The 26,516-nt window shown below is 48.0% G+C and overlaps 1 protein-coding gene across 4 annotated transcripts; it reads left to right on the forward strand.

Annotated features, from left to right (window-relative positions):
- Positions 1 to 614: 614 nt before the first annotated feature.
- CDC42EP3 (CDC42 effector protein 3) lies at positions 615 to 26,516 on the forward strand. Of its 4 annotated transcripts, none has more exons than XM_059188580.1 (2): positions 615 to 871; positions 22,704 to 26,516. In XM_059188580.1, the coding sequence occupies exon 2, from the start codon at positions 22,944 to 22,946 to the stop codon at positions 23,706 to 23,708; it is 765 nt and encodes a 254-aa protein (XP_059044563.1). In that variant the 5' UTR covers positions 615 to 871; positions 22,704 to 22,943; the 3' UTR covers positions 23,709 to 26,516. The 4 variants fall into 4 exon arrangements, with proteins under 4 accessions (XP_059044563.1, XP_059044561.1, XP_059044560.1 ...); XM_059188578.1 differs by lacking the exon at positions 615 to 871 and adding an exon at positions 1,195 to 1,577; XM_059188577.1 differs by lacking the exon at positions 615 to 871 and adding an exon at positions 1,195 to 1,538.

Here is a 26,516-nt window from a genome sequence, read left to right on the forward strand (position 1 = left end):
GGCTTACAACGCCGGCTTGTTGTGCATCCTCTAAGGTTTCAGACCCGGGGGCTTTGCGGTGAGGACCTGAAGCCCAAGGCGCTCGGCAAAGTCAAGGTCCTCTGCAGGGTATCTGCTTTGTGCCAGGATTTCTGTCCAACCCGAGAGTTCCTGGGCCCCACCGAGGCCCAGAGCGCCGGATTGCAACCCCCTACCCCACCCCCCTCCCGCGCCGGGTTCCAACCACCTACCCAGGCCGACCGTGCGGGCTAGGACCTCGCAGCCGGAAAACGCCGCCCTTTCCTGTCGCCTACTCATTAACCCAGGCCGACTACTCGAGAAGGAAGAGACGGAGACGGATTAAGAAAATTAATTAACTGGGTCCAAGCTGGGCCTCCGGGCGGAGGGGCGGGGCGTGCTGCGGCGGTGGCCGGAATGACCGGCGGGCGCAGGTGCCTCCAAGGGCGGAATTTTAGGCTCCCGGGCCGACAGCTGCGCCACTTGCGCCTCGTCGCGAATCGGGGACAGCCGCCACCCGCCTGCCCCAGCTTCAGGCAAGTCTCTTTAGGGATCCCGCGGGAGAGGAAACACCTCCCTCTGGACTGGAAAAACCTGCAGCGTCGGCTGTTTGCGTGCCCACTCGCTCAGCCCGCAGACCCGGGAGTCTCCAGTGCGCTAAATCCACTCTCCGGGTTTTGGCAGCAGCTCCAAAGGGAACAAGCTGGAAACTGACAAAACACGACCTTTCCCCCGAGCGGGGGCCACGAGTGGCTGGGGCACCCGGGGGCCGGGCAGAGTCGGCGCGGTCAGGTGGCCCTCCCTTCCTTGAGAGTCACCCGCGCGCGGCGCCCGAGACGCGCGGGGCAAGATCGGCTTGTTGGGACCAGGAGAGGTGGGCACAAGAGGTTTAGTGCAGGTGTCCAGGGTGCGGGCGGAATTCCTTTGTCCTCGGGCACCCAGGTGCTAGCACCCCGGGGTCCCTCTTTGAACCGAGCTTCTCCCGCGACCTCTCTTTGTGCCGAGGGAGCTGAACGCTGCCGCTCGGAGCGTAGCCGCATCCCTCAAGGTGACGCCAGGGCGGTAACAATGGGTGCCCATTGTACTCCGGGGGCCCGCAGGCGCTGCAGCAGCTGACCGCCCCCTCCTCCGCCCGGCCAAGGCGCAGGTACCGCGGCGGGGTGGGTCTTGGGGGCCGCGCGCGCCCTGCGGCCCGCCCCGGCCCGCCCCCTGCGCCGCCGGCCCCGCCCCGGCAGCCCCGCCCTTCACAGGTTCAGGCTCAGCGTCCCGTCGCCCCGCGCTCAGTTGGCTCGCACCTTCCCTCGCGGCGGTGGTCCGAGCGGTCTAGGAGCCCAGCGGCGGGCTTGGAGCGTGGGCAGAGCCTAGAGACCCGCGGCCTCGGGCACCTTCACGCCGACTCGGAGAGGACAGTGCTGTGAGGTGCCGCGCGGGCCGAGTGGGCTGGATCGGCGGGTAACGGGCCGGGACTGCGTGTGCCCTCGGGAGGCGTCCGTGCGGGGCGTCCCGCCCTGGGGCAGCGGCTGGGATCGTCGGGGTGGCTGGTGAGTCGCTGCCTGCCCAGGGCTCCTTCCTCTTTGCCTGTGAGTCTGTCCGATCCGCGGTCGTGGCCGCTTCCGGCGTGCGCGGGGTGCTAGGCTTGGAAACGCACAGGGAGCGGGGATACGGAGAGCATCGCCTTCCCAGCTGGTGTCCAAAGGACCAAAGGGGGCCAAAAAGCAAACCGGGAGGGGTTCGGGTGGCACGACCGGGACGCAGAGCTCCACCATTTGTGCCCACCACTTTTCAGGGTGGGGCTGCACGCCTCTGCTGCACCCTCCAAGCTATTGACAGCCATTCTGGGCGCGTATTGCATTTTTCCATCTGAGAACAAACCGCACATGGCTACCGCTCCCCTCCCATCGTAGGCTGGCACTGGGGCCACACAGGGGTGCACCGTGCAGATCTGCGGTGACACTACCCCCCGGGTGCCCACTCCTGCCTTGACAGCGAGCATTGTGGCTGGAGCTCCAACCTGCAGGTCTGGCAGTTTATAATTTTTTTTTTTTGACGGTGGTTTCTGAACAGCTGAAGCGTTTTCAAGATTTTTTTTTTTTTTCTCCTTGAAACTGCCTTGACACAGAAGAGTATCAGACATGTGAGGACGAATGGATCTGGGCAGTCAGTCATTTTTTTCGTTATGAATTATTGTACTCCATCCCCCTCTCGACTTTGGGAGGCATGTGTTTCATCTTATAAATAGAAAGTAGCATATTTTTTGGCAGGACCTCCTTTATACTGTACAGTCTAGGAGAGGTCAGTTTAAAAATAAATATGCACTTGAATGTTGAATTACCGAGAGCCAGGCTGTGGCTGGGACAAGCTGTGTGGACAGCAGCATCAAAGCCAGGAGCGCAGCTGTGTTGAAAAGAGTAAAAGCCCCAGAGTGCAGCCCAGGCTGACAGTCAAGTAATTACATTTTGTTAAAAAAAAAAAAGTGAATTAAAATGAAGGCGGGAATAGGAATGTCAGGAGGGTATTGCATCATGAATCTTTCCAGCTCTGGTGTATTTGGGGGAGGCACTGGTTCTATTTACTGGGGGTGTTGGGGGTTCTGGGGAAGGAGGTGCTGGGAAGGAGGAGGGAATTGATGAATGTGTTAGGTAGACAAAGATTTTTCTCCCCACCCCCAAATTTTAGGCCTCACAATATTCAAGAGTTTCTTGGGGGTGCTGCCTTTTAGAACAAGAAATTAGGAGTGCAGCAGATGTCCCTATTTGAATAGCAGGGCCGGCCAGTCTTGGAGACTTTTCCCTTCACGTCTCCGGGAGACAAAAGGCTCCCTGAAGCTGTGATCATGCCCCAGGGGTATCTCGAAGGCCTTTTAAAAGACTCCTCAAACGTTCTTAGAAAAGATCTTGCGTCTCACAACCAGCAGCTTCTCTTTTTTCCTGAACAGTTAGTTCTAGAGGTCTTCTCATTGACACCACCTGTAATTTGTCTGAGCTCCGATTGGCAGTTAAAGAATCACCTAGACCCCTCTGTGTGTGACACAAACCCTTTTCAGAATGGATCTAAACACTCAGGAGATAAGTTGGGGCGGTTGTGAAATGTTCAGCATTGTCACGGGTGGAATCAGGGATTGCCTGTATTTGTATAGTAGAGGAATGGTGGAAAGTTCTTCATTAAGTCTCCCAAAGAATGTCGATTTCCTAAGGGGACCTCACTCACTGAATGCAACACTGAGTACCAGCCTCTGGGCTCGCAGATAAGAACTTTACAGAAATTTGGAAGGGTTTCTGGATCCATGGCAGTTTCTGTTTTCTAGTGGTATCATCTGCAAGAGATTTACATTATGGATTCCATGATTGGAACATGGAGCTGTGGCTGTGGCAGCAGCTACAGACATGAAATCAGATGAGCTCCCCCTTCCCTCCAAATCTTAGCAAGGAAATTCTATTTTCTATCTGTTTCTAACGTAACATATAAAGACAGCTAAAGTAATGAGTGTTGCACTTTTTCTTTTCTTTTCTTTCTTTTTTCTTTTTTTGCTTTCCACTGTAAATGTAAAATGTGCACGAAGAGTAAATACAAAACCCTAAAATTTACCGCAGGAGTGCTCGCATGTGCTGGTTTGTCTTTCTGCTGTCCAGCTTTCCTTTTAGCATGGTGTTTTGTTTTATGTCCAACATGCTCATAAAAGCTGCCCTTTTTTTGCTTCTAGAATTCATGGTATTCAACAGCACTGGGGATAATGTTGTTTTAAACCATATCACCCGAAAATTTTTACCAGGCCATAATTTTTTCCCAAGCTCTGTGCCCAGCAGCCATCACATTTATCCAGTGGTGAAGTACAATTCATAACCTGAAGAGACCCTCCAGAAAGACTGCTCTAATGTTTTCTTTTTAATTATTAAAGTAATTATTTTTGGTCTGATTTCGTTTTGGCCTGGCCTAATTCTTTTTAACCAGTATCCTGTGTACCTGATTATTCATTGATTGAATAAGATCCTCAGTCAATTTTTAAGTGCAGTATGTTTGCCAGAGAACAAGGATGGTCACTGGAGCCTAGTAGATTCAGCCGGATCCAAAATCTCCTTTACCAAGGACTGCAGTTCCAGAATTCTGCTAATACATCACGCTGTTCAGGACTTTGGGTGAGAAAGGTACTTCCTACGTGGAGCCTGTCCTGAATGCCAAGCAATCTTCTCAGCCCTTTACTTCCATTTAACCTGGTTATTTCTAGCAAGCATGCTGTGCTACAGATGTGGAAGCTGAGGACAGAACTATTTTATACTTGCCCAAAATTGCACTAAAAGGAAAAAATCTAAATATGCCTATATAATTTACTTGGCATGCAAGAGAGGCTAACCCTGCATGAATGTCATACCTCTTGAGGGTAAGGAAATGGGGGGAAAACCCTAAGGCTAAAAAGCCTCTCTGAGTCAGGCTCCCCAGGGATCAGAGCCTGGCTCTGGCACTTGATACCTATGTGACTTTGAGCAAATTACTTAGCCTGCATACCTCAGCTTAGCAGTTATGAAATAGGGATAATAATATTAACTTTGAGAATGAAATGAGTCAAAAAAAAAAAGTAATGCACTCAGAACAGTGCCCAGTCCAGAGTAAGCGCAGGAAAAGATTGATGCTTTCATTGTTGCTTTTAGTTTTTTTCTTAGGTCTTTAAGGCTGGCTCTCTTGTTTAATATCCGTAACTACTCTTTGAGGTAGACAGTATTCTTCTTGTTTTCCGGATGAGAACACAGCCTCAGAAAGGTTTAGTAACTTGGCCAAGGTCACACAGCTGAGTAAGTAGCAGAATCAGGTTTGAATTCAGGTCTAGTTGACCTTGTACTAAATACCACATCCCCACCCCTGGGGAGGAGGGGCAGGGAGGCTGTGAAATCTGACTCCTGTGAGGGTTTGGGGTTTCTGGCCCAGAACTCCTTTAGTAGTACTCCATATTCAAAGGAAGATGGCAGTCCCTGCCAGCCTTAGGGAAAACCACGTGAATGATTTCATTTTCGAAGATAGTTTAGTGTCCCAGCTGTGGCACCAGTCTTCTCCTGCAGTGGATCCAGCCTCAAAGGGCCAGAGTGAACCTGAGCATCTGATTTATGCCATAAATGAAGAGATGTGCCTCGTGGACCCAAAAGCAAAAAGGGGAAAGAAAAACTTGGAACATCCAGAAGCGAGCCCAGGATAAGCGGGGGTGAGGGTGAGCCGCATGGTTGCCCTGATGTTCTGAGAGGCCGAGGTCCCAGTGTCCCATGAGCAAAGTGGACGGTCCCGTCCTTCAGGCCGGTGACCACACCCACAGTGCCTGGCCCTTCAATCCCCTGGCACCCAGTGGACCTTTAATACATGTTTCATACCGACACTGCCTTGGGAGGAGCTACTCAAGAGGCAGGAGCCACCAGTAAGCCGGGCAGGAAGGTTCTGTCCTTGGAGGAAGTCGGGCCTCATTAACAGTTCCAAGTTCTACACAGGCCCTGGGCCCTGCCAGATAAGTGTCTGCTGAGACAGATAGAGGAAGGGGGCCTGGGGAACCTACCAGAGGTGGCCTGGATAACCCGCAGGGGGCTGGCCTGGCCTCCGCTGCCTGGGACTTGTGGGAATGTGATTAGCGGGGGCGGGGAGCTGGGCTGCTTGGACCCAAGTCGGGGTTCTGGAAAGCATGGCTCGAAATAACTCCGGTTGCCTCAAAACTAGGAGCAGTAGCCTTCCAGCTTTCCGCCTCCATTTGGAATCTGTCCTTCTCCTGCCCTACCCTTTTAAAGGTTATGAAAAGAAACAGCACCCCACAAACCAGAATAAATAATATAAGAAGCCAAGTAGTTTTACAGCAATAGTTGGGTACATTTCTTTCCTTTAAAAAAAAAAACAAATGCCTTCCTTGGCCTTGATAGATTTCTTCAATGCCAAGTTCACCAGTGTCTCATGATGATGGGCTGAGTTCGACAGTACCCCTGGTGGAAAAGCCATTTTTAAAATGAAACCACAGTTTAATAATATGAATTGCAATATTGATATTTTAAAAGTTCTCTGTTTCTGAAGAGCCAAGCAAACGGATGGATTTGGAAGCTGGTGACTTCTGAATTAGTATTTGTGGAATCCTTGTCGCTCGCCCAAGTCATGGATTAATAGTAGAATCCTCGAGTTTCAAGTTTGAAATTTAAAAAAGCTGATTTTCAGTGATTTGGGCTTTGTTTGCATATTTGAAAAAGTCATTATTTGCCTTCTAGCCTTTGGTTCTTTGTTAAGCTATGTTGCAGTGATAACACATCTGCAGTTAGCTAGGACACCACCACCTACCTTGGACCCTGAGAGAGGAATAGCATCAGAAAAGGATTCTTTGGGGAAGTAGCCTGATGAAGGTCCCTTTCTGCAGGACTTTGTAGAGCATTTAATCTGTCACTGTGTTCAGTGAATCTCCACAGGGAGATGGTGTCCAGAGTCTCAGATCATTAGCCCACAGAGCAGTTGGCAGGGCTAGTCTGGCAGGAAACACACTCTGGGAGCCACTGAGCCAGAGGCAGAAGCCACACCAGGCAGTCTGCCCTGCGGAGCTGAAGAAACCCAAGGACTTTTTAGAGTACCACAGGGTGAGTCCTGGCCACAGGGACACACCGGATGATGCGAGCACACCTGTCATTCTGCTGTTTGATCAAGATAAGCCAAGACTGATGGAAACAATCACAGAGGTACAGGACGTGAGACAGCAGGGTCCGGTCTTAGCCCTGATCCAATGTAACAGACCTCAAGGTCTGTCTCTTTCAATAAGCTGTTTGGTGCTACAGCACCTCTAGCTGTAGACTCCAGTGAGCCCAGAGCACACGCCAATCAGCATAGCTCTGGTCCCGCTAATAATGTAAACCCCTGGGTTAAAAACAGAGCAGGGCAGATCTGCAGCGAGGAGCCCCGAGCCAGCGTGCAAGGCAGAGAACTTCAAAGCCAGGCCTCTATTTAGACAGCTTACACACTCGGGAATCTGTCATGTTCTGGTGACAACTTGAAGGTCGTATTTGTGGACTCATCATGCCAGCGATAAATCACTGTGTGTTTAGTTGAAAAAGACCTGTTCTGTTCAAATTCATTCTAATCATTTAGGCTGCACACATTTTTAAACGAGCCATTTTTGGTTTAACGTGGCTTTGCCATTTCAGAATGTATTTGATTTCTTTCCCTTTTAATTTATTTGTTTATTTTAACTTTCTTGACTTTTTTTTTTTTTTTTTTTTGCCAAGGGTCAGTTCAGACACATAACACTGATTTTAACACAGCAGGAGATGGGGCTCGACTGGCCAGCTGTGTCACAAGGCAAAGCTCAGGTCTTCTCTGGGCAGGCTCTGCCCCTGCCTCTGTGAAGCTGTGGAAGGGGAAGGTTGGGGGGGCAGGGGAAGCAGATGGATGCTTTCCAGGCTCTTTTCTGGCCCTAGGCTGCTGTCTTTCTCTGACTCTTTCTCCCCCTTGTATTCGAGGCATTTCCACAGTGTCTTCTACTTGGTAACACTTCCTGCATTTAAATGATCATTTATTGCCCCTCATGGTGACCTAGCTAGACTCCTTGCTCCTCAAAAGACGGGGAAGAACCTCATTTATATCAGTTAAGACGGGGAAGAACCTCATTTATATCCGTTTTCTTTCTTTCTTTTCTTTCTTTCTTTTCTTTTCTTTTCTTTTCTTTCTTTTTCTTGCTTTCTTTCTTTTCTTTTCTTTCTTTGTTTTTTTACAACAAAACCTAGTGGAAAAGTAGATAGCCTAACCCCGGTCTGTGACATTACTCTGCCTCTGGCTCGGTCTTCTCTTAGTGTTGTCGGGCCAAAGTCACGTTCACTTAGCAGCTTACTCAGATCCTGGCCTCATAATGTTTCCTCATACTCTTTCCCAGGCGACACTCGCACGTTCGAAGGGAGGCAGCACTGGTCCTTTGGTCCTGGTGGTAAGGGTCACACAAGGTGTTCCAAGAAGCAAGCCAGCCCCAGAACTTCCTTCTCGGCTGGGTAGAAGGTGGTGGATGTGAGTGACTAACCAGGAGCTGGATGGCGCCGGGTGAGCTCTCAGTGAGCCCATCGGCTGCAGCCACATGGCCCACCGTGTGCCTATCACAGCACCAAACTGCCAAGTGGTTTTCTTGCTCTCAGATGGCTTCAGAGTGAAATGTCTTCTGTGATGATGTTAATTTTTTTTTGGCTTCCTGTAAATTTAGTATAAGTTTCTGTTCGTGGGTGGGTTTTGTTCTGTCCCATCTGCGAGCTGCCCTGAGGGGGCAGGTGGGGTAGAGCACTGCCAACCTGTCCCCAGGGCAGTGGGGTGAGGGAATTGGTGACTTCTTCCCAACTCCAGTTTTTTCTCAGAATGAGGAATTATACTTGGAACCAGAACACCCCCGGGGAGGTGGGGGGGGTTCACACAATTTAAAACAATCAGTTTATGCACGTGGCTAGGTCCCGATATCTAAAAGAAATAAGGTTGGAGAAAAATCTAAACAGTGAACTTCTGGCCTGGCCTCTTCCTTACCCAGCTCTGGTTTCTTGGAATGATTAGTAATCCTTGCTTCTTCTACTGATTTGTCAGCTCATTGCCTAACAGAACTTCGTCAAGCATGTGACATGTGTTATCTCTGCTTAAGAAGACATGGCTACTGTCCCCACTCTGCAGATGAGCAAACTGAGGCTCTCAGAGAAAATTACTGGCATTACTTTGTACCCTTAATTTGGTACCAGGAAAGATGGGAAAAGATGATGAACATTTTAGAAGCTGGTAAGCGGTATTTTGATTCTAAGGATGCTCTTAACTTCATTTAAAAATACTCTATTTTTTCCTTCAAATTCCCTGAAAACTAGGTGTTTCTGCAGACGTAGAATCCCAAACCCTAACATTTCACAGATGGAAGGGTCCTTTCTTCAGCCTTTGTCTCTCATTCTGACAAGATAAAACCAAGGCCCTAAGAGTTGAGTGACAGAAAACGAGTCCTTTTTCTTGGCCCAGTTCTCTTTCAAACTTTTTTTTTCTAGCCAAAGCAAAGAAAGAAAATCTTAATATAAACCCAGTCTATTAACACATTTTAGAATTTTTTTTTAGTGCAAGAGGGGGAAAAAATGGGTAGAGAAGTTGGCCCTACTTTTCTCAGTCTCCCTTCCCGTCACCAGTGACCCAGAGGTGCCTTCCTTGAGCTCTAAGCATTCCAGGGAACACGGTGTGAAGAACATGGTCATAAAGTCCTTCGCCATACTAAGGACAGATAAATCTTACACACAAATCTGTGATTATATCATCTCTGCATGTCTGTAGCTTGCAGACACTTGCCAGGGACTGCTCCTTTTTTTTTTTAGATGATTTTTTTTTTTTAAAGATTTTATTTATTTATTTGTAAGAGAGAGAGAGAGTGAGAGCGAGCACAGGCAGACAGAGTGGAAGGCAGAGTCAGAGGGAGAAGCAGGCTCCCTGCGGAGCAAGTAGCCCGATGTGGGACTCGATCCCAGGACGCTGGGATCATGACCTGAGCCGAAGGCAGCTGCTTACAGGGACTGCTCCTTTAAGTTAGGAGCGTGGCTTAGAGGATGTCTACTCTAACTTCCCCAGGCACAAATGCTTCCTCCATCCCTCCCCTCTGGAATCCGGACTTGGGAGGACTCAGCGGGAAAGCCTCTCCCTTTCTTCAGGCTGATTAACTCAAGTTGTTTTAGATTTCTTCTTGAGACACAGCCCCACCTGGCCTCGCCATGAACTTTCATCACATGCCTAGTTCTGTCCTTGGGACCATACAGATTCCCTCTCGCCTGACAGCTTACCACATATTTAAAGAAAATAACTAGAGGCTCTTACGTTTTTCTTTTGTGACCAGTAACCGTTGATTGTAATTTGCCCAACTCCAAGAAGTCCCATTGGTTCTCAAGGCTGGGAGAATTATACCTGGAGAGAAAGGATGCTTGTCCATTTCCATTTATAGGGGAAGATAATCTCGCCCCAGGTCAGAGGAAGGAATTATCCTCTGAGCCAGCTGGAGGTGGGAATTCCTTCTAGTTGTAGAGACTGTTCACAGGATGGACACAAACCATTTTATTGATGACTGCTTTAAGAAAACATTCAGAGAAGAAATGAAGGTCATTATTTTGGTAATAGAATGCTTCCCCTCCTTCATGTTGAATCTAGTAGATGTTCTGGTCTTTCCTTCTATATAAAGATGATGCTGGGTGTCTGCACAGCACTCAGCTCTTATAAACACCTTTAAGAGAAGCAGGGTTGTGGTAATGATCTCCATTTACACAGAAGGCAACTGGCCCCCACGTGTGTCTGGAGTTCTACAAGGAACCTATAAGCCTGGCTCCAAGGGTTAGCCCAGGTGCCTTCTCCCCTAAGGCCTAGAACCACAGTGAGAACTCTCTCTGCTGTTGTGTTTGCCAATATGTTCATTCATTCAGTAGGTGTTTTTCTTAAGTACCTGCTCTGTGCTCATCCCACATTGTTCTTCAAAGCAACCCTTTTCTGTAGAACGTCCATTATAGTCTCTTGAGGTTTCTTTGTACCTCTTGGGCCAGATAATCCAAATTTCCCCTTAACCCGTTTCGTTTTGAAAGGAAAGGTCAGAAGAGCAAGGTCTTTGTTTCTCCAGGGCCTCATTCTTTAAGACTGGCTTAAATATAACTAGCGAATCTGCATTCAGGGGAATGTATTGTCAATTTATTCTTGAGTCTTGCCTGTCTCTCTGAGATGCTATTTGTACATTGTAGTCAAGGATAGAAGCTCTTTCCCTTTCAAATAGCATGATGACAAATATTCTCTGCCTTAATCCCGAAGATCTGTAAGAGCCTATAGAATTACTGGAGCTTGCATTGATAGCCTCTAAGATTCTTACCCTGCGTGGATAGAGAAAGGCTAAAATGTCTTACACATGGATAAAGGGAAGAAAGCCTTTGCCACAAGAGGCCACAACTCTGTTGTTAAGTGATTTTTTTTTCTCCCCCATAGGAGTCCTATAAAGATTTCATCTTGGATTTTCAACAGGATGGGCGGGGAAGGAGGAAGTCAAGGCAGTCTCTTTCAAACTTTCTCATTGTTTATTCATTCAACAAACATTTGTTCAGTGCCAACTATGAATTAAATCTAGTTGTGTCTCCCCAGAAGCAGGTAGCCTAGTGGGAGACCCAGTAGTAATAGCAGCAAAGTGTGCTGGCTGATGGGTTTGAGGTATCAAGTAGGTATGGTAGAGGCTTGGTTTGAGAGGCCTTGGGGGACCTGGCAGGAAACACCGGCTGCAAGGCTGGGCAGGACCCTGACTGCTAAAGCGGGCCTCACACAAGTTGTTTTCTGTCCAGGGTGGGCTGGCCATCGAAGACGGAGAGTGACAAGGTCACTTGGGCACTGAGGCTGGCTCACTCAAGGAGATGAGGCTGGAGGTGGGAAGACAGGTGAGGTGACAAAGAGCGGTCTGGAGGCCTAGAAAAGGCTGAGGCCCTGGGGTTGGTGAGGGGAGACTTCAGTGGGCCTTGAAGTGGAGAATGAGGCAGGGAAAGAAGTTGGGGATGACAGCTGGGCTTTGGATTTGGGTGCCTTCCTGCCATTTACCGAGGGGAAAGTGTTTTGTGCTAGGGAGGCAGGAGGAAAGATGGCACATTCGTGGAGTAAGTTGAACAGGAAGTGCCCCGGTGGGGGGTCTGGGGAAGCCAAATGAAGTCTAAAAAGACCAGGGGTGAAAAGTCCAGTGCTGTCTGCGAAGGAGCCGTGTTTTGTTTGTGTTTGTTTTGTAATTTCTAGCTACTGATACTAGTGTGCACAACGAGTACCTTGGGCCCACACCCAGCTCCAAACTTGTCAATAGCCTATCCAAGGAGAAAAATCACTGATCCTGTCCTTGATGGTTACAGCAATGTCAAAGAGCTTCTGGTAGCTCTCTTTTGATTTCTTTACTCATCTTGTCATCAATGGGCCTTGGTCCACAGAACTACCTTTGGTAGTTAATGAGACTTGTTATATATGAACTAAAGATTCTAACTGGGAAGCTACCATTAAGAGGGGATTGTTGAAGCCACGTGCACGGTTGTGACTGCAGAGGGATTGTTAAGGGTTGGAGGTTGGACAGCAACTGTCCAGCCCTGTGGAAATGCCGTATCTGGGGCAGGGGCTCAAACTTTTTCTGTAAAGGGGCCAGTTCATAGTTTAGACCTAGAGGGCCACATAGCCTGTCACTGACTACTCAACTCGGACCTTGTCCTGTGAAAGCATCTCTCCAGGGGTTTCCCAGCCCCAGCACTACTGAGAAGTGGAACCTTGTTGCGGGGGGCTGTCCTGTGCATTGAAGAATGTTTAGCATCTCCCCTGTTCTCACCTGCTAAATGCCAGTAGCACCACCACCCCCAGTCACGAGAATCAAAAATGTCTCCGGATATTGCCAAATGTCACCTGGGTGGGGGTGTGGAGTCACCCTCAGCGAAGAACTACTGAGCTACAGACAACATATAAATGAATGGGCATACATGTGTGCTAATAAAACTTTATTTACACAGGGACGCCTGGGTGGCTCAGTTGGGTGAGCGGCTGCCTTCGGCTCAGGTCATGATCCCAGGGTCCTGGGATCGAGTCCCACATCGGGCTCCTTGCTCGGCAGGGAGCCTGCCTCTCCCTCTGCCTCTGCCTGCCTCTCTGTCTGCCTGTGCTTGCTCACTCTCTCTCCCTCTGTCTCTGACAAATAAATAAATAAAATCTTCAAAAAAAAAAAAAAACTTTATTTACACAAACAGGCCAAGGTCTGGATTTGGCCCATGGACTATATTGGCAGACGCAGGGTCTAAGGGATGGATGAGGGTTTATTCAGTAACATGTGAAGGCCTCTGGTGATCTTTGCCCAGAGAAGGTTCTGTCAGAATCCATTGTAAGGAGGAGATTTTTATCAACAGTAGCTCTTACTCATAGCACCTTTGCCTTCCTCGTTTTTATTGAGCTTAACACCTACCTGAAGATACCAGACATAAAATCACAAAACCAGAAAACAAAAATAACAAATAATAGGCTCTTTAAGAGTCCTCAGAAAGCTTCCTGTCCGTGCAGTACCAAGCCTGGATTACGTGATGTGAGTTAGAGAATTTTCTCTGGGAAGGAAGTGACTAAAGCGGATCTTGAGGGATGTTATGAGTAGGGATTGATGGTAAGAAGGTAGGAGGACATTCCACATAAGGAACACAGGGTTTTTAGTTTCAGAAAGTTGCAGGGAAGTGAAGTGTCCCCAGTGAAGGAAGGGAGCCATTGTCCCCAGTGAAAGCCGCGTGGTGGTTGTGCGCCCCTGGTGCACGTGCTTCCTCTGGGAAAAGAATTAACGGCGCTGAACGCTCTTTTCTAGAACAGGATGTTTGTTTTTCTCTTCAAGCCTCAGGGGGCTTTTGTCACTGCAAAATTTTAATCTTTTGGCTTTTCTTTTACATCAACTCAAATTTCTTTTGACAAAATTCTTTTGGTTGGTGTCTAGGACCATTTTATTCATTCTTGGTTGCTGTCAAGGTGCAGGTACTATCTCTGCCTCCCTTTGATGTTGAGATCATAGTGTATCGCTTCTTTGTCCTGTCAGACCTGGAGGCAGGTAATCTGCGGTGGCCATTCCATCCTAAAGTCACTTGCGTGCCAGTTGTCCTGTTAGCCAACCAGGAGCAATTAAGAGCACAGACTCTGGAGTCCAGTGGTGGCTGAAGTCCTAGCTCCTCCACGGCTTTGGCTGATTGACCTCAGATATGGGCTTAATCTAAGATTGTTTCCTAACAGGTACATTCAGTACCCGCCTGGCCCATAGCAGACACTCACATGTTAGTCATTCATGTTCACCAGTGTAAATTCCTTAGAGAAACAGGCATTTCAATCTTGCCACTTCCTTGCAGATCCCCTATAGACTTGGACTGGGGATTGGCACTTGGGGAGCAAACCAACTCATCCCTCATGATGGAAGGGTAGTAGGGGTTACGGGTTTAAAAACTTCTTGACTTGATGTTCACTGTGTACTCTGTGTAGTGGGAGGGAAAGAGAAGATCCAGTTTGTGTCCATAGAAGAGCCTAGTTTGCCTGGTCTGAGAGGATGTTCATTCATTTTTGAATAAGTATTTGTGCATAGATATTTCCGTACAAATAACACAAGGAAGCCTGCCTTGAAAGTAGATGGAGAATGGGATGGCCACTGCCAGCTCCAAAAGATCACTAGTGCTGGTATGAGGTGGAGAAGCCATGTTTCAGCCCATCTGGTGAGAATGAATGATTTTCAAGGGCTAGGGTAGGTTGGGAGAATAACGTGGAGGATCCCATTATCTGTCCTTTCTCCCTAACAGAGAAGAAGAGTAATCAAGGGGCCTAAACTTTGGGGTCTAATTCTCTTTCTGTATTGATAGTTTCATTGCTGCTTCACAGATCAGGTGGGCTCCACAAGCCGTTCATGGTAATGGCATTAAGCTAGAGTGCCTGCCTTGGTCCTTCTAGCCCTGACAACGTGCCCCATGCAAAGCTAGTTGTGGAACATGAGTCAGGCATTTTGAGAGAACCTGTCCTCCTCCTGCCTTGCTCCAGCATCCGGGGATCGATGTCCATACTGAGTCCTCCCCAATAACCGATTTTAATAAGGAAAAAGGGTGTTTAATGGCCCATCTTCAAAAGTGCAGACTTTTCGAGGTGGAGGTGCCATCTTCCAATTTTGCCTCTAAAAAACCTTTCAACTAGTACAATTAGATCCTATAAAGGTGAGGCTTGTACATGAATTAGCAGTGAGTCTCCTATATGGTATTTTGTGGGTTTCTACAAAGCAGGTCGTAAAAGAAAAATAAATACAAGCTGTTGCTGAATCATAGATGAGACATCCATTTACAAATAAGCGAAGGTGAGCTGTGTCAGACTGTTTGAGTGGGTCCATAAAATTGAGTCCGCTTGGTCTGGCTGTGAGCTCATGGGCTTGAGGGCTAAGCGGCTAGGGGCGGAGCTCACTGAGTGTCACCGTCTTGGCACATATAGCGACGCCATGCTCAGCTTGGATGATACAGGAGAGGATAAGAATCTCAAAATAGAAATGGCATCTTCTTATCTTCTCATGGGTGGAGTAAAATAGACTAAAAATACAAAAAGCATCCCTTCAGGATGATGTTTATTGGGCATTCTTCTGGTTCTTTTTTTTTTTTTTTTCCTGTATTGGATTTTGATTGAAGTTCGGTGTGAAACATCTAACACCATGATTTTTTCCCCCATGAATTTCAAATTTTTTGATGCAGAGAAGCCGTCCTACAGAGGTTCGCAGAAGGACTCACGTGAGAGCCCACGCTGTGGTAACATCTTAGCATTTCTGAGCTAGCCGCTGGTCATCCCTATGTTAATAAAAACATGGCCATCTTCAAGTAGAAAGTCTTCTAGGTAAAGTCTGTGAGCGTTTTCACAGGCAGATGTGACAGGAGGCCATGAATGATAGTGTTCCTGGGTGGGAGACAGAATGAGCAGGGACCTGCTATGCACCATGGAGGAGGCCTGGGATCAGGGCTGCTCCCTGTAATGTCCCTCAGACCTCGGTCACACACCTGGCAGCCACCCACTCCATCTTTGAGAGAAGCCAAAATCTAGGTGCTTGGACCTTCTGCCCAGTAATCCTAGGGCCTCAGAGGACAAGTTAATTCCTTTTCTATTACAGTTTAATGAATCCTTCAGATGCCTAAAGATTAGTTTTCCCTCAGTCTGAGTTTTTGTTCAGCTGCTCCCCTCCTTCAGCTTCTCACATGTCATGACCAAGTTCTTTGTCTTTCTGTGGGACTCCACAGAACATGTAGGAACATGTTTCAGGTAACCTTTATCCCTTCTGAAGTGTGGAGTCCAGGGGCGCCTGGGTGGTTCAGTCGGCTGAGCTTCCACCTCTTGATTTCAGCTCAGGTCATGATCTTAGTCATGAGCTCCAAGTCCGTGCTGGGCACCACGCTTAACTCAGAGTCTGCCTGGGACCCTCTCTTCCTCTGGCCCTCCCCCGGCTCTCTCTCTCTCTCTCAAATAAATATTTTTAAAAACCAATAAATTGTGACATCTAGGGCCAAGTACATTTTTCCAGGTCTTATCACAGTAGCGTTATTTTCCTGTTGGCGACAGAGAGAACTACCCCAAAGATGGCTGGGAGTAGAGAGGTTCTTCATCCATCCCTGGGCTAATGGTTCAGACTTGAAGGAGGACCCGTTTCATTTTTCTGCTTGGGGCCCAGGTGGTGTGGCAGTGCTGGGTCTGGGTGCTAAAGAGGGGAGGCGAAGTGAAAAGTGATCAGAAGCTAAGATGTCCTTGAAGGATGTGACAGCGAGGCAAGCAAGGGGAAGTCCGCACACACTCACTTCCCGAAAGTAGAAGAAAGGAAAAAGCCCGAAGGTCCCTTGGGATGGTTTCTCCACCCACCCCCCCAACCTGCTCCTGTTTTTATGCATGTGTGTTTCAAATTAACATTGCAACCTGTTTCATAAGATGTTAGAACTTTTTTTATCCTCTGTCCACTGAGAGTTACTCTAAAAATAATTAGTGGACCAACCAAACATTCCTATCATAAATGGGGTTTTTAAAATCTAAACCTCTTTCTTTCAGATGAGTTGCCAGTCCAGTCAACTCTTAAGTGATGCAGGAACTGATTTTTTGTGTGTGTCACTTCTTAACGAATCCCGTTTCTCTCCAGCTCCTGGCCACTACGCTGCTTTGGTCTTTCTGGCATCATTCTATTTGCCAAAAGGATGGTAAGGAAGTGAATCAAAGGGCTGCTTCAGGGTTTTTTGTTTTTTGATTTTTTTTTTTTTTCATTGAATTATTCCTGCTGTGATGATTTCTCTCGCTAACAAACACTGTCACTTGGGCTTCATTCTGTCACCAGAAAATGGAGTGAGTTAGCGTCGTGCTGGAAGGACAGCCCAACACGCTGCCATTCTTATCAAAACTGTCACTTCCCCTCGGGTCCTTTTGTATCCTGGAACCCTTGGATGTCTCATAAATTCCTGTAAGCGGGGCCTGTGCATTTGCAGCTGGACTCTGGGTCCCCACATCTGCCGGACGTTCTCTCTCACCTTGATGAAGGGTGACAAACCACTGGCCAGGGAGTTGACCCCTTTTGTTGGCAAATCTGTCCTCTTCCAGTGCCCAGGGACTGGGACCTTTGTTTTCTAAGGGATCTAACTTCCCAGATGAGTATTATCTCAAGTATCATCGAAGGGGGGAAAGAGGGAAAGAAAGTGATCCAAGAACACAGAGAAAGGGATTAGCAATCATGGAGAGTTCCAATTTCAGGGTCAAAAGGCAGGTTTTTGAAGAAGGGCTACACATGGGAAGATTTCTTCCTGTTTTCCTGTTTCTTTCTTGCCTTCCTGCCTTCCTTCTTTCTGACTTTCTGTCTTTGGATCTGAGGAAGACAGTGGGAGTAGAGGAATGATGGCAACACAAGAAAGCTGGAGAGCTGGGGGAGCCCCCAGTGTAGGCGGGCAGTATCCTGCGGGTGTTTCTGTACCAAGTGGTCGCAGTAGTCCTGCCCGGTAGAAAAAGGCCCGCAGTTCTCTTCATCTGGTCTGTGGAACCGCCGGAGGACCTGCAGGGCCTGCTCACCAGTTGTGGGAGAGTAGTTCACACCTGGCCTGTGAGCCCTTCCTTCCTCCCTCCCACCCCATCCTACAGCAAGCAAGCCCCCTTCCTTCTGGGCAGAGGTGTCCGCCTGACTCAGGCTCCCCCACTGGGATTGGATTCATCCTTGCTCTGTCCACTGCTACATTGGTCAGCTGCCAGCGGCCTCCTGGAGCCCAGGTCTCCTTTTGTGAAAATGGTGAGCAGGGACAGGATTTTGTGCTGGACATTTAGGACCATCCCATCGCAGAGCGTCGTCTGGGTCACTAGCCGCGGTCTGGATGGGAGCCGTCTGCCCCAGCCCGGCGCCTCTTCCTGCCCGCGCTTCCTTCCACCTGGACACTTGCTGCATCCTTAAGTCTCTTGCCTCTTGCCTCTTCTCATTACTTTCTGACCACAAACCCTTCTCTTGGGAGATCTTCATTCTGCCTCTTAAACGTGACTGCCTGGTCCCCACAGGAAGAGGTGATTTTGTCCCTTGGCCACACTCCGGTGAGACAAGCTCCCCTTTCTTGGGGGGGCAGGGGGGAGGTCTCACCCACACACTGCCACCCTAGGTTTCAGCTTTTGAACACAGTTGCCCCAAAAATGTTTGTGTTACGATCCTGTGAGTCAGATTCAGTAGGTTTTTCTGGGACCTTTATATAAAATTTACTCCAAGCTGCAGCCTGAGCCCTAAGCCGCCTATTTTGGTTTTTTGAGTGTTTGTTTGTTTATTTGTCAGAGAGAGAGAGCACGCACACAAGCAGGCAGAGGCAGAGAGAGAAGCAGGCTCCCCACCAAGCAAGGAGCCTAATGCGGGACTCAATCCCAGGACCCTGGGATCATGACCTGAGCCAAAGGCAGCCGCCTAACTGACTGAGTCACCCAGGCATCCCTATTTATTTGTTTTTTAAATAGCTAATTGCTCATTCAGTCAGATGTTTCAAAAACCCCCAAACCCTAAAAGGATATACAGTGAGAAGTTTCTTGCCTGCCTGCATCTGTCGTATTCCATCCACTCCTCCCTGTGGGCAGCACCGTTATGAGTTTCCTGTATGTGTTTCCAGCGAGACTTCATAGACCTACAAGCTAGGACAAGGAGGGCTGTGTACTTTGGCACAAGTAGATCTGTATACTTCAAAGACCGATATCTCTGAGCTCTTTATCAGCATACAAAGACCTGCTTCATACTTTTTAAGGCCTGTATAGTACACATTTGTATTAGATGCACCTTAATTCAATTTAACCAGTCTTCCATCAGTGGACAGTTAGGCTGTTTCCAGTTCCAGACTGTTGTAAGTTCCTGGGTTGATAATCTTGTACATGAATTATTTCCCATATATGTAAGTCGGCACATCTCTGTAAGTGGGATCCTGGTGTCGAAGGCATGGGATTTGCAGTTGTGACAGATGCTACCAAACCGGCTGCTTACCCGGGGAGCATCTGTTGGGGCTTCCACCATCGGTGTATGCAAGGCCTGACCCCCCCACCTCAGTTCAGTGTGTCATCACACATCTGTATCTTGAACAGGCATGGCAGTGCCCCCCTTCCTCACGGGGGAGCTGACTGAACTCCTGGCAAGTGTGCTTGTTCAGCCTCGGGACCTTCAACTCGAGCCTGGCCACTTGGCGTTGAGCCTTATAGCCAGGTAGCCTTGGCAAAGGGACTCAAGACTCATCGTCTGCCCTTCAGTGCCTCATTTGTAAAATGGGGCTGGTAACAGCAGCCTCATGGTTTCATATGTAGGAGCCACTATGTTGGAACAGTGCCCAGAACACAGGGCTGCTTGCAGTAGTACTCAGGGTTGGTGGTTCCCAGGAGTGAGTGTGTGCATAACCCCCCCTACTCCGCCCCCGCCCAGGACCAGCCACTTTGTTGCCACTGAAGAAACTGCCCGTTAGTTTCCTGTACTGGCAATGGCAGAGAAGATGCGGAAAAAACAGTCAGGCCAGGAAGGGAAAGGGGGCAGTGATGTACATTGGCTGAGAAGCCCGGGAGCCCAGAATATCCAGAAAGGAGGGGAGGAAGCAGCCAGTGTAAGACGTGCTCACTATTAGATTGTGATCTGTGGGATGGAGCCCGGTTGCCCCTGAGTGGAGGAGAAGGACAGGTAAGATGGGTGGGGCGGCGGGGGGGCGAGCTCCATTTCCCCAGCTTTACATCGCGAATCGCTACTCATCTAAAGTTGTAAAACTGACATTTTGGTCCAAAATTCCTTAAAAAAACAAAACAAAACAAAAAACTCCCATGTATCTGGGAGCTCATAGCACCAGCGCATAGTAGAAATTCAGTACAAATTATTGTTTGCCAAGTCCTAGAAGGCACATCCCTGTCAGGCAATAAACACTATGTAAATGTTTATAGAAAGAAAAATGCTTTTTACAGTATCTTCTCTCTTCTGCCCCTCCATTCTCAATGGCCGCTGCGTATGTGGCCTTCACTCACCAACCCTTTCCTTTCTTTGTGTGGCTTCCTTCCCACCTTTGTGTCCATGCCACTGACCTCAAACCCAGCTTCGACCAGGCTGAGCCAGGCTCTGATGAAAGGCTTGCGGTACCCATGGCGGTGGCCGTGGTCGTGGCCGTGGCCAGGAGGGGAGGGAGAGCTGTGCGTTCCTGCCCTGAGCCCCTTCCGGGTCAAGTGTTTCCTCTCCCCTTCTCCCCAGCTCACCCAGTCCTTGGTCAGGTGCAGGGCAGTGGCACGGGATCCCGTCAGCAGGGAAGAGAACCATTCACTGGCTGCATCCCCATGGTACTTTTCTGCATAGTTTGAAGTACGCTCCCTTGGTTTCTAACCTCGCATAACCTTGACTCCACGGACGGCCCTCACTTGCTCCTGCGTTGTGGTGGACACACTGTATCTTTCCATGGCAGCTGCCCTCCTGGCTGTGTGTGTGCTGAGGACACCACTCCAGTGGGCAGCTGTCCTTCGGGATGGCCTCCCACCTTCTGTGGGCTCGGTGTCCCCAGCAGCCCCTGCGAGCTGTCATCCACTGTGCGGTGCCCAGAGGCGCCGGGAGGCAATACCAGCTACCTGGGGTGGTGGGGCCTCGGGCTGTTAGATGCTTAACCAGGAAGTTCTGAGGTTGGGATCCAAGGCTTTGGATTTGTAATATTTGTGACAGCCACTAGACTCAAATTCGAGGAAAAACAGAGAACGTCTGGACCCGCCGGCCTGGCTTCTTAAACACGCATGTCCCCTTCTTCGGTAGCAGTCATCTCTGTTAGTGACACAGTGTTTCCTTGGGACCCTAACCTCAAATGGGAAGTGGCACTTCGGGGAGCTGGTTGGAGCCAGGGCCTTCGTCAGGACTAAAGAGAAAGAGAGATGGCAAGTGTGTGGTCCCAGGTGACAGCTGGGTTAGCGAACTCCGGGTTCAGACCCCCTCGCGCTGCCGGGGCCGCCTCCCCGCACACAAAGGCAGGGATGGTGGGCCTCTCCCGCTCATCGTTCTCTGCCTTGTTGAGCTTGGGTGCAAGCCAGTTCCCAAACAGAGCTAGTTGGTCCCTTGCCCATGGGTACCAGGGCACAGTTCTTTCCACCTGCCACAGGGAAATGAATGTGAAGCTCTCGCCGAAAGGAAAGACATACGCAGCGGATACAGACGGCCTCTGGCTGCTACAAAGCAAATGTGTCTGGCTCTCTTCAAGCCACCACCTGACTCAGCCCTCCAAGTATTTATTTATTTATTTATTTGTTCCACTGCCCGTGGGAGAGGAGCCCGATGGGAGAGGTCTCAGCTGAGCCATTTCAGGAATTCTCACAGTGGGAAAGGTTTTAGCTTCCCCATGTCAGCTGATGTGACTGAAGAGTTAGATTATTTTTAAGAGATGAACCGTTTCTCCTCTGTAAGATGAGCTTAGCATTTCTGATTGTGCTGAGTGGCGTGTGCAAGGAGGGGGTGTGAGCCTTCCACGTTGGTAATGCGTGACCACAAGCTTGGTGGCTTACATCACTCTCTAGTGATTGTCCCACAGTTTCTGTGGGTTGGGAGTCCAGGCAGGGCTTCGCTTCGGGGTCTTACCAGGCGGTGAGCCAGTTGTCAGGGCTATGGTCTCATCAGATGCTCAACTGGGGAAAGAATCCACTTCAGGTTTCCTCAGGTTGTTGGCAAAATTCATCTCTGTCGGCCCTCCCTCTCCATGGCAGCTTATCCTTTCAAGGCTAGTGAAGGGAGACTTTCTCAGTCTGCTAAGATGAATATAACCTAACCAAGGGGGGAGCATTCCATCCCCTTTGCCATATTCTTTAGGTTAGAAGCAAGTCCCAGGTTGTGTCCACAAAGGCATTAATGCTAGGAGCCACATCACGGAGGTTTCCTCGGGGTTCTGCCCATCCCAGGGAGAGGATACATGCTGTATCAATAAATGTTCCAAAAGTATTCCCAAGGGAAGACCCAGCCTGTTATAGATGATCACACTGGCTTCTTTCTGTGAAAAGAAGCCATTTGAATCTTTTCCTTCCATCTCAGAATGCCCCAGGTCCTGAAATCCTTGGCAGCCCAGTTCTCTGCACTGTGACCTGATCCCAGCTGTAGCTGGCTGTAAGGTGACTGAGAAAGGGTGATTTTTTTTTTTTTTTGACTCCTGAATCCCTGTTTTCTCATGTGTAAGAATGCAGTTTGCTCCCTCTAATAACCACTGTCACTTAGTAAATATTTCCAGTCCCTTTGCTGATAGGACTGTTCGCTGTATTGCATTAATTTTATTTAGACATGGAGCTCAACGACAAAATACGATCAGTCTTGCTAGCGTGAACACCAAACAAAAGAGAAAACACATTTGAAAGCAAATCTGCTTGTATCTCGGAAGCTGAAATCACTCTGGTCATGTGCTGACAGCAGTACTTAGAACAGAGGAAAAATCTAAAATCTTAGACACATGTAGAAAATTGTGTCCATAGCCATGTTTGGAAAGTGCTGATGTCATAGGTGTGGGGTTTTTCGATTTCTTTCTTTTTTTTTCCTTTTCTCCCCCTGAAAGAAGACTGTGGTTAGTGGACCCTTAGTAGAAAACCCGAAGATCGAGAGAGAAGACAAAATCAAGTATGGCTCTTGACAGAACTGTTCCTGCCATTATGCACAGGCTCTGGTGAAAAAGGCGGGCCCTGGTGAACCCCAAAGGGCAACGTGCTAACTAAAACCTGCTTTGGTTTCCTTTTTCCAGGTTTCTCCCCACCGTGGAAGGGATTGGATGATGTACCTCGCTCTCTGGGACACCCCACTTGGCTGTAATCTCAGGAAGGCCTCTTAAACCCTGGCTCATCCTGCAGCCACTTCTGGAAGCTACTTGAGAAAAAAAGAATGATGTGACAGATCCTCTCAGGAAGGATTTTCAGAAACCCAGCATCCGCAGAAGAAAGTGGCCCATTTCCCTTTTGCAAAGTAGACATTCTCAGATCCCAAAATGCCAGCCAAGACACCGATTTACCTAAAAGCTGCCAATAACAAGAAAGGCAAGAAATTTAAACTGAGGGACATCTTGTCCCCCGATATGATCAGCCCTCCCCTCGGAGACTTCCGCCACACCATTCACATTGGCAAAGAGGGCCAGCACGATGTCTTCGGTGACATCTCCTTCCTGCAAGGGAACTATGAGCTGCTCCCAGGGAACCAGGAGAAAGCGCGCCTGGGCCCCTTCCCCGGGCACAGCGAGTTCCTGCGGGCCAACAGCACCTCCGACTCCGTGTTCACAGACACACCCTCCCCGGTGCTCAAAAATGCCATCTCCCTCCCGACCATCGGAGGGTCCCAGGCACTCATGTTGCCCTTGCTGTCGCCGGTGACATTTAGTTCCAAACAGGAGTCCTTTGGGCCAGCCAAGCTGCCCCGGCTCAGCTGTGAGCCGGTCGTGGAGGAGAAGGCCCCAGAGAAGAGCGGTCTGCTGGAGAACGGGACAGGCCACCAGGGAGACGTCTCATGGGGCTCCAGCGGCTCTGCATCACAATCCAGCCAGGGCAGGGACAGCCACTCCTCCAGCCTCTCCGAACAGTACTCTGACTGGCCGGCCGAGGACATGTTTGATCATCCCGCCTCGTGCCAGCTCGTCAAGGAGAAGACGAAGTCAGAGGAGTCCCTCTCTGACCTCACAGGTTCCCTCCTCTCCCTGCAGCTCGATCTGGGGCCTTCCTTTTTGGATGAGGTGCTGAATGTCATGGATAAAAATAAGTAATGGACACCATAAGTAATGGACACTCTTGTCCTTTGGGGGAAAAGGTATCAGAAAATAAAAACTGAACTAACCACAGTCAAAGAGAAGAGCTTCACTGGCTATGTGTGCAGTTGTGTGTGATGGGTTTTCTAAAATCATGTTCCTACAAAATATTTTTTGTACCTGTGATGCCCTGTTTGCAAAAACAATTAGCAAAAACAAAAACAAAAACAAACAAACAAACAAACAAAAACCCGTCCTGGCAGAAAGGAAGTGAGTCAGTCAGAACCCGTTTTCGGCAGGCATTGCTAATGTTCAGCTCACATTTTTTTGTTTCCAGAAACGTAGAACTCTGGCTCGGCCAGGATTGGCACTAGCTACGAAGGGCTGCACACGTCACATTAAAGAACTTGACAATACTCCATTTTCTGAGCAAGAAGAAGTCAAAATTTAATACCTAAGCCTTTTTTTCTAGACTCTTTTCTATATTACCTTATTTGGGCTCATCATAGCGAATTCTTCAGTGTTAAAACTGTTCTCTGTTTTCACATTTGAACAACTCTATGGGTTCGGGGGATTTTCTCGTAGCTCTTATATATCCGATATATTATATCTATATCGCGTAATTTTGACCGTCAGCTACATGTTGGTAAGACACAAGCGAAGTATTACTGTAACTAAGTTATTTTTAAAGTTAAAATATATTTTTATGTGCCTTCAGCTTTTTATTGCAGAGTCTACATTTTATAGCTCCTACATCAGATGTTGTCATTTGACTTATTTCCATTGGGGTTCCATTGTAAGCTGCGTATGTATATGTTTGGAAAAGTGTATTCATACTTAGGTTTATTTCTTTCTCTTCATCTGTTAGCGTACTTTTCACAGCATCCAGCAATGGATTGTTAAGTTTAAAGGCATAGGTTACTCATGATGCTTCTGCAGAGACTGTGGGCTACACCATATAATGTTATTTGGAAATATAGGTATTTTAGTACAGTACATACTTGCATTACGTAGGTACTTCATGCGACACAATAAAGAGTAAATGTTAAAATGAAATTGCTTGTTTATAGTAATAACAGGGCTAGAAAAATGGCTTCTCTAAAGTGTATGTGAGCCTTTAAAATAAGAGGCAATTTTCATCCACTCTACAGTTTTGATTTTTTGACCAAAGGTTTGAGATTCCAGAAACAGGACCCTTCAGTTTTAGGAAAAATGAACATGTGAGATCAGAATTTTTAAGTCAACACTTAGGCCAGCCTTTTAGGACTCATTTCTGTGAATCTCCTAACCTTACATTAACACACTTTGTAGCAAGCTCTTGTAACCCCAGTCCCATCCCTGTTGGACAGATGTTTCCTTGCTGCAGGTGTCATATAAACAAGATTAAGGAGGCTAAAAAGAAGGCAGTAGAGAACATCCTCCCCCCATAAGGAGAGATGCCTGAGGATGTCAGTTAAGGAAACAGGAAGAGGAAATGTACACAGTTCCTGCCCTGCTGTCAACCACCCTTCTTGTCCCTTCAAAGTCCAACACTTGCACATAATAACTTTCATTTCTCCTAGAACTATATCCCTGAAATGACTTCCTCTCTCAAATACGTCAATGATTGTCCCACCTGGTTTGGAGTTGTTGCAGTTCTAACATCTGATGGCCTGAAACAACCTCTGAACTTAGCAGGGACACACAAGACAACTCACCAACTAGAAGAGGAAACCAGTTTCCCTGGAGCACAGAGTACCTGCCTTAACTTCCCAGCTGCATTTCTATTCCACAATTTTCTAGCATTCTTTTTCTGTTCCAGAGCTTTTGAACACTCTTCATCTTTACTCATGGTCACATTTATTCTTTTACTCTTCATCTGCAGCATGACCTCAAGGAAAAGATAAACTACTAGGTGAAACAGTAATGTTTGCGTATTTCCTCTGTTTGGGTTTGTTTGATAGAATCTAAGTAATAATGCATCCTTGCTGGTATTTAGCTATATTACACTTTCTCTGTCCCCTCTCACAGACAGGCTCCCATTAACTTCGCTATAATTGAGAGGGCACAAACATGCCCCTGTCACAGAGGAAACAGAGCCACATCCTGCTTATGATTTTGTTAAGTCATTTCTCTGTGGCAGCCCTTCTAATACCTGGTTCTTTCTCCAAGGAGCAGGTGCAGAGCTGGTGGTAGCTTTCTGCAAAAAGGCACTTTGAACTTAGCACCTGCTGAGAGCTGAATTGATGTTCTCAGTCTGTGAACATCCTCCCACTTTAAACCTCATGTATCAAGATGCACGTTATTTGCAAACTCAGAATGATGAGCCACCTGTAACCCAACAACCAGAAAAGACACCATGCAATTTGTGTGAAATAGGGACTCTGTGTTGTAGGCAAGGTTCTCGGAGGTGATCTTTTCCTTGGGCGATGAGACCTAACAGAGGACGTGCTCTATTACTTCTGCCTCAAATTATTTGCTTAAAAAAAATCAAAACATCAGGGTACTTAGCTCTTCCCAAATACAAAGCCATAACTTAACACATTTCATTGAGTCAGGCCCCTGGCAACAAATGCAGAAGACTAAACTGATTGAACAGAAACCCAGGTCTCCAGAGTCATGGTCTCCATTATGTTATTCCTACTTAGAGTTTTTTAAGTCTCTGCACAAAAATGCTTGAAGTCATGGAATGGAGAAAGTCATGAATCCATTAACTTGATAAATGTTTTTAAACAGACAAAAGAAAAGTATACATTCCATGATGGCTTTGCTCCTCCTAATATGAAGCCTGGTGAGACTGAATCATTTTGTTGTGAAACATACAAACAATAAAGCAAGTTGACATGA

The sequence above is a fragment of the Mustela lutreola genome, chromosome 9 (assembly GCF_030435805.1).
Source record: "Mustela lutreola isolate mMusLut2 chromosome 9, mMusLut2.pri, whole genome shotgun sequence".
Lineage (NCBI taxonomy): Eukaryota > Metazoa > Chordata > Mammalia > Carnivora > Mustelidae > Mustela > Mustela lutreola.

Bases quoted from the DNA above. Each gene is read 5' to 3' on its own strand.
- CDC42EP3 (XM_059188580.1), top strand. From the start codon at position 22,944: ATGCCAGCCAAGACACCGATTTACCTAAAAGCTGCCAATAACAAGAAA.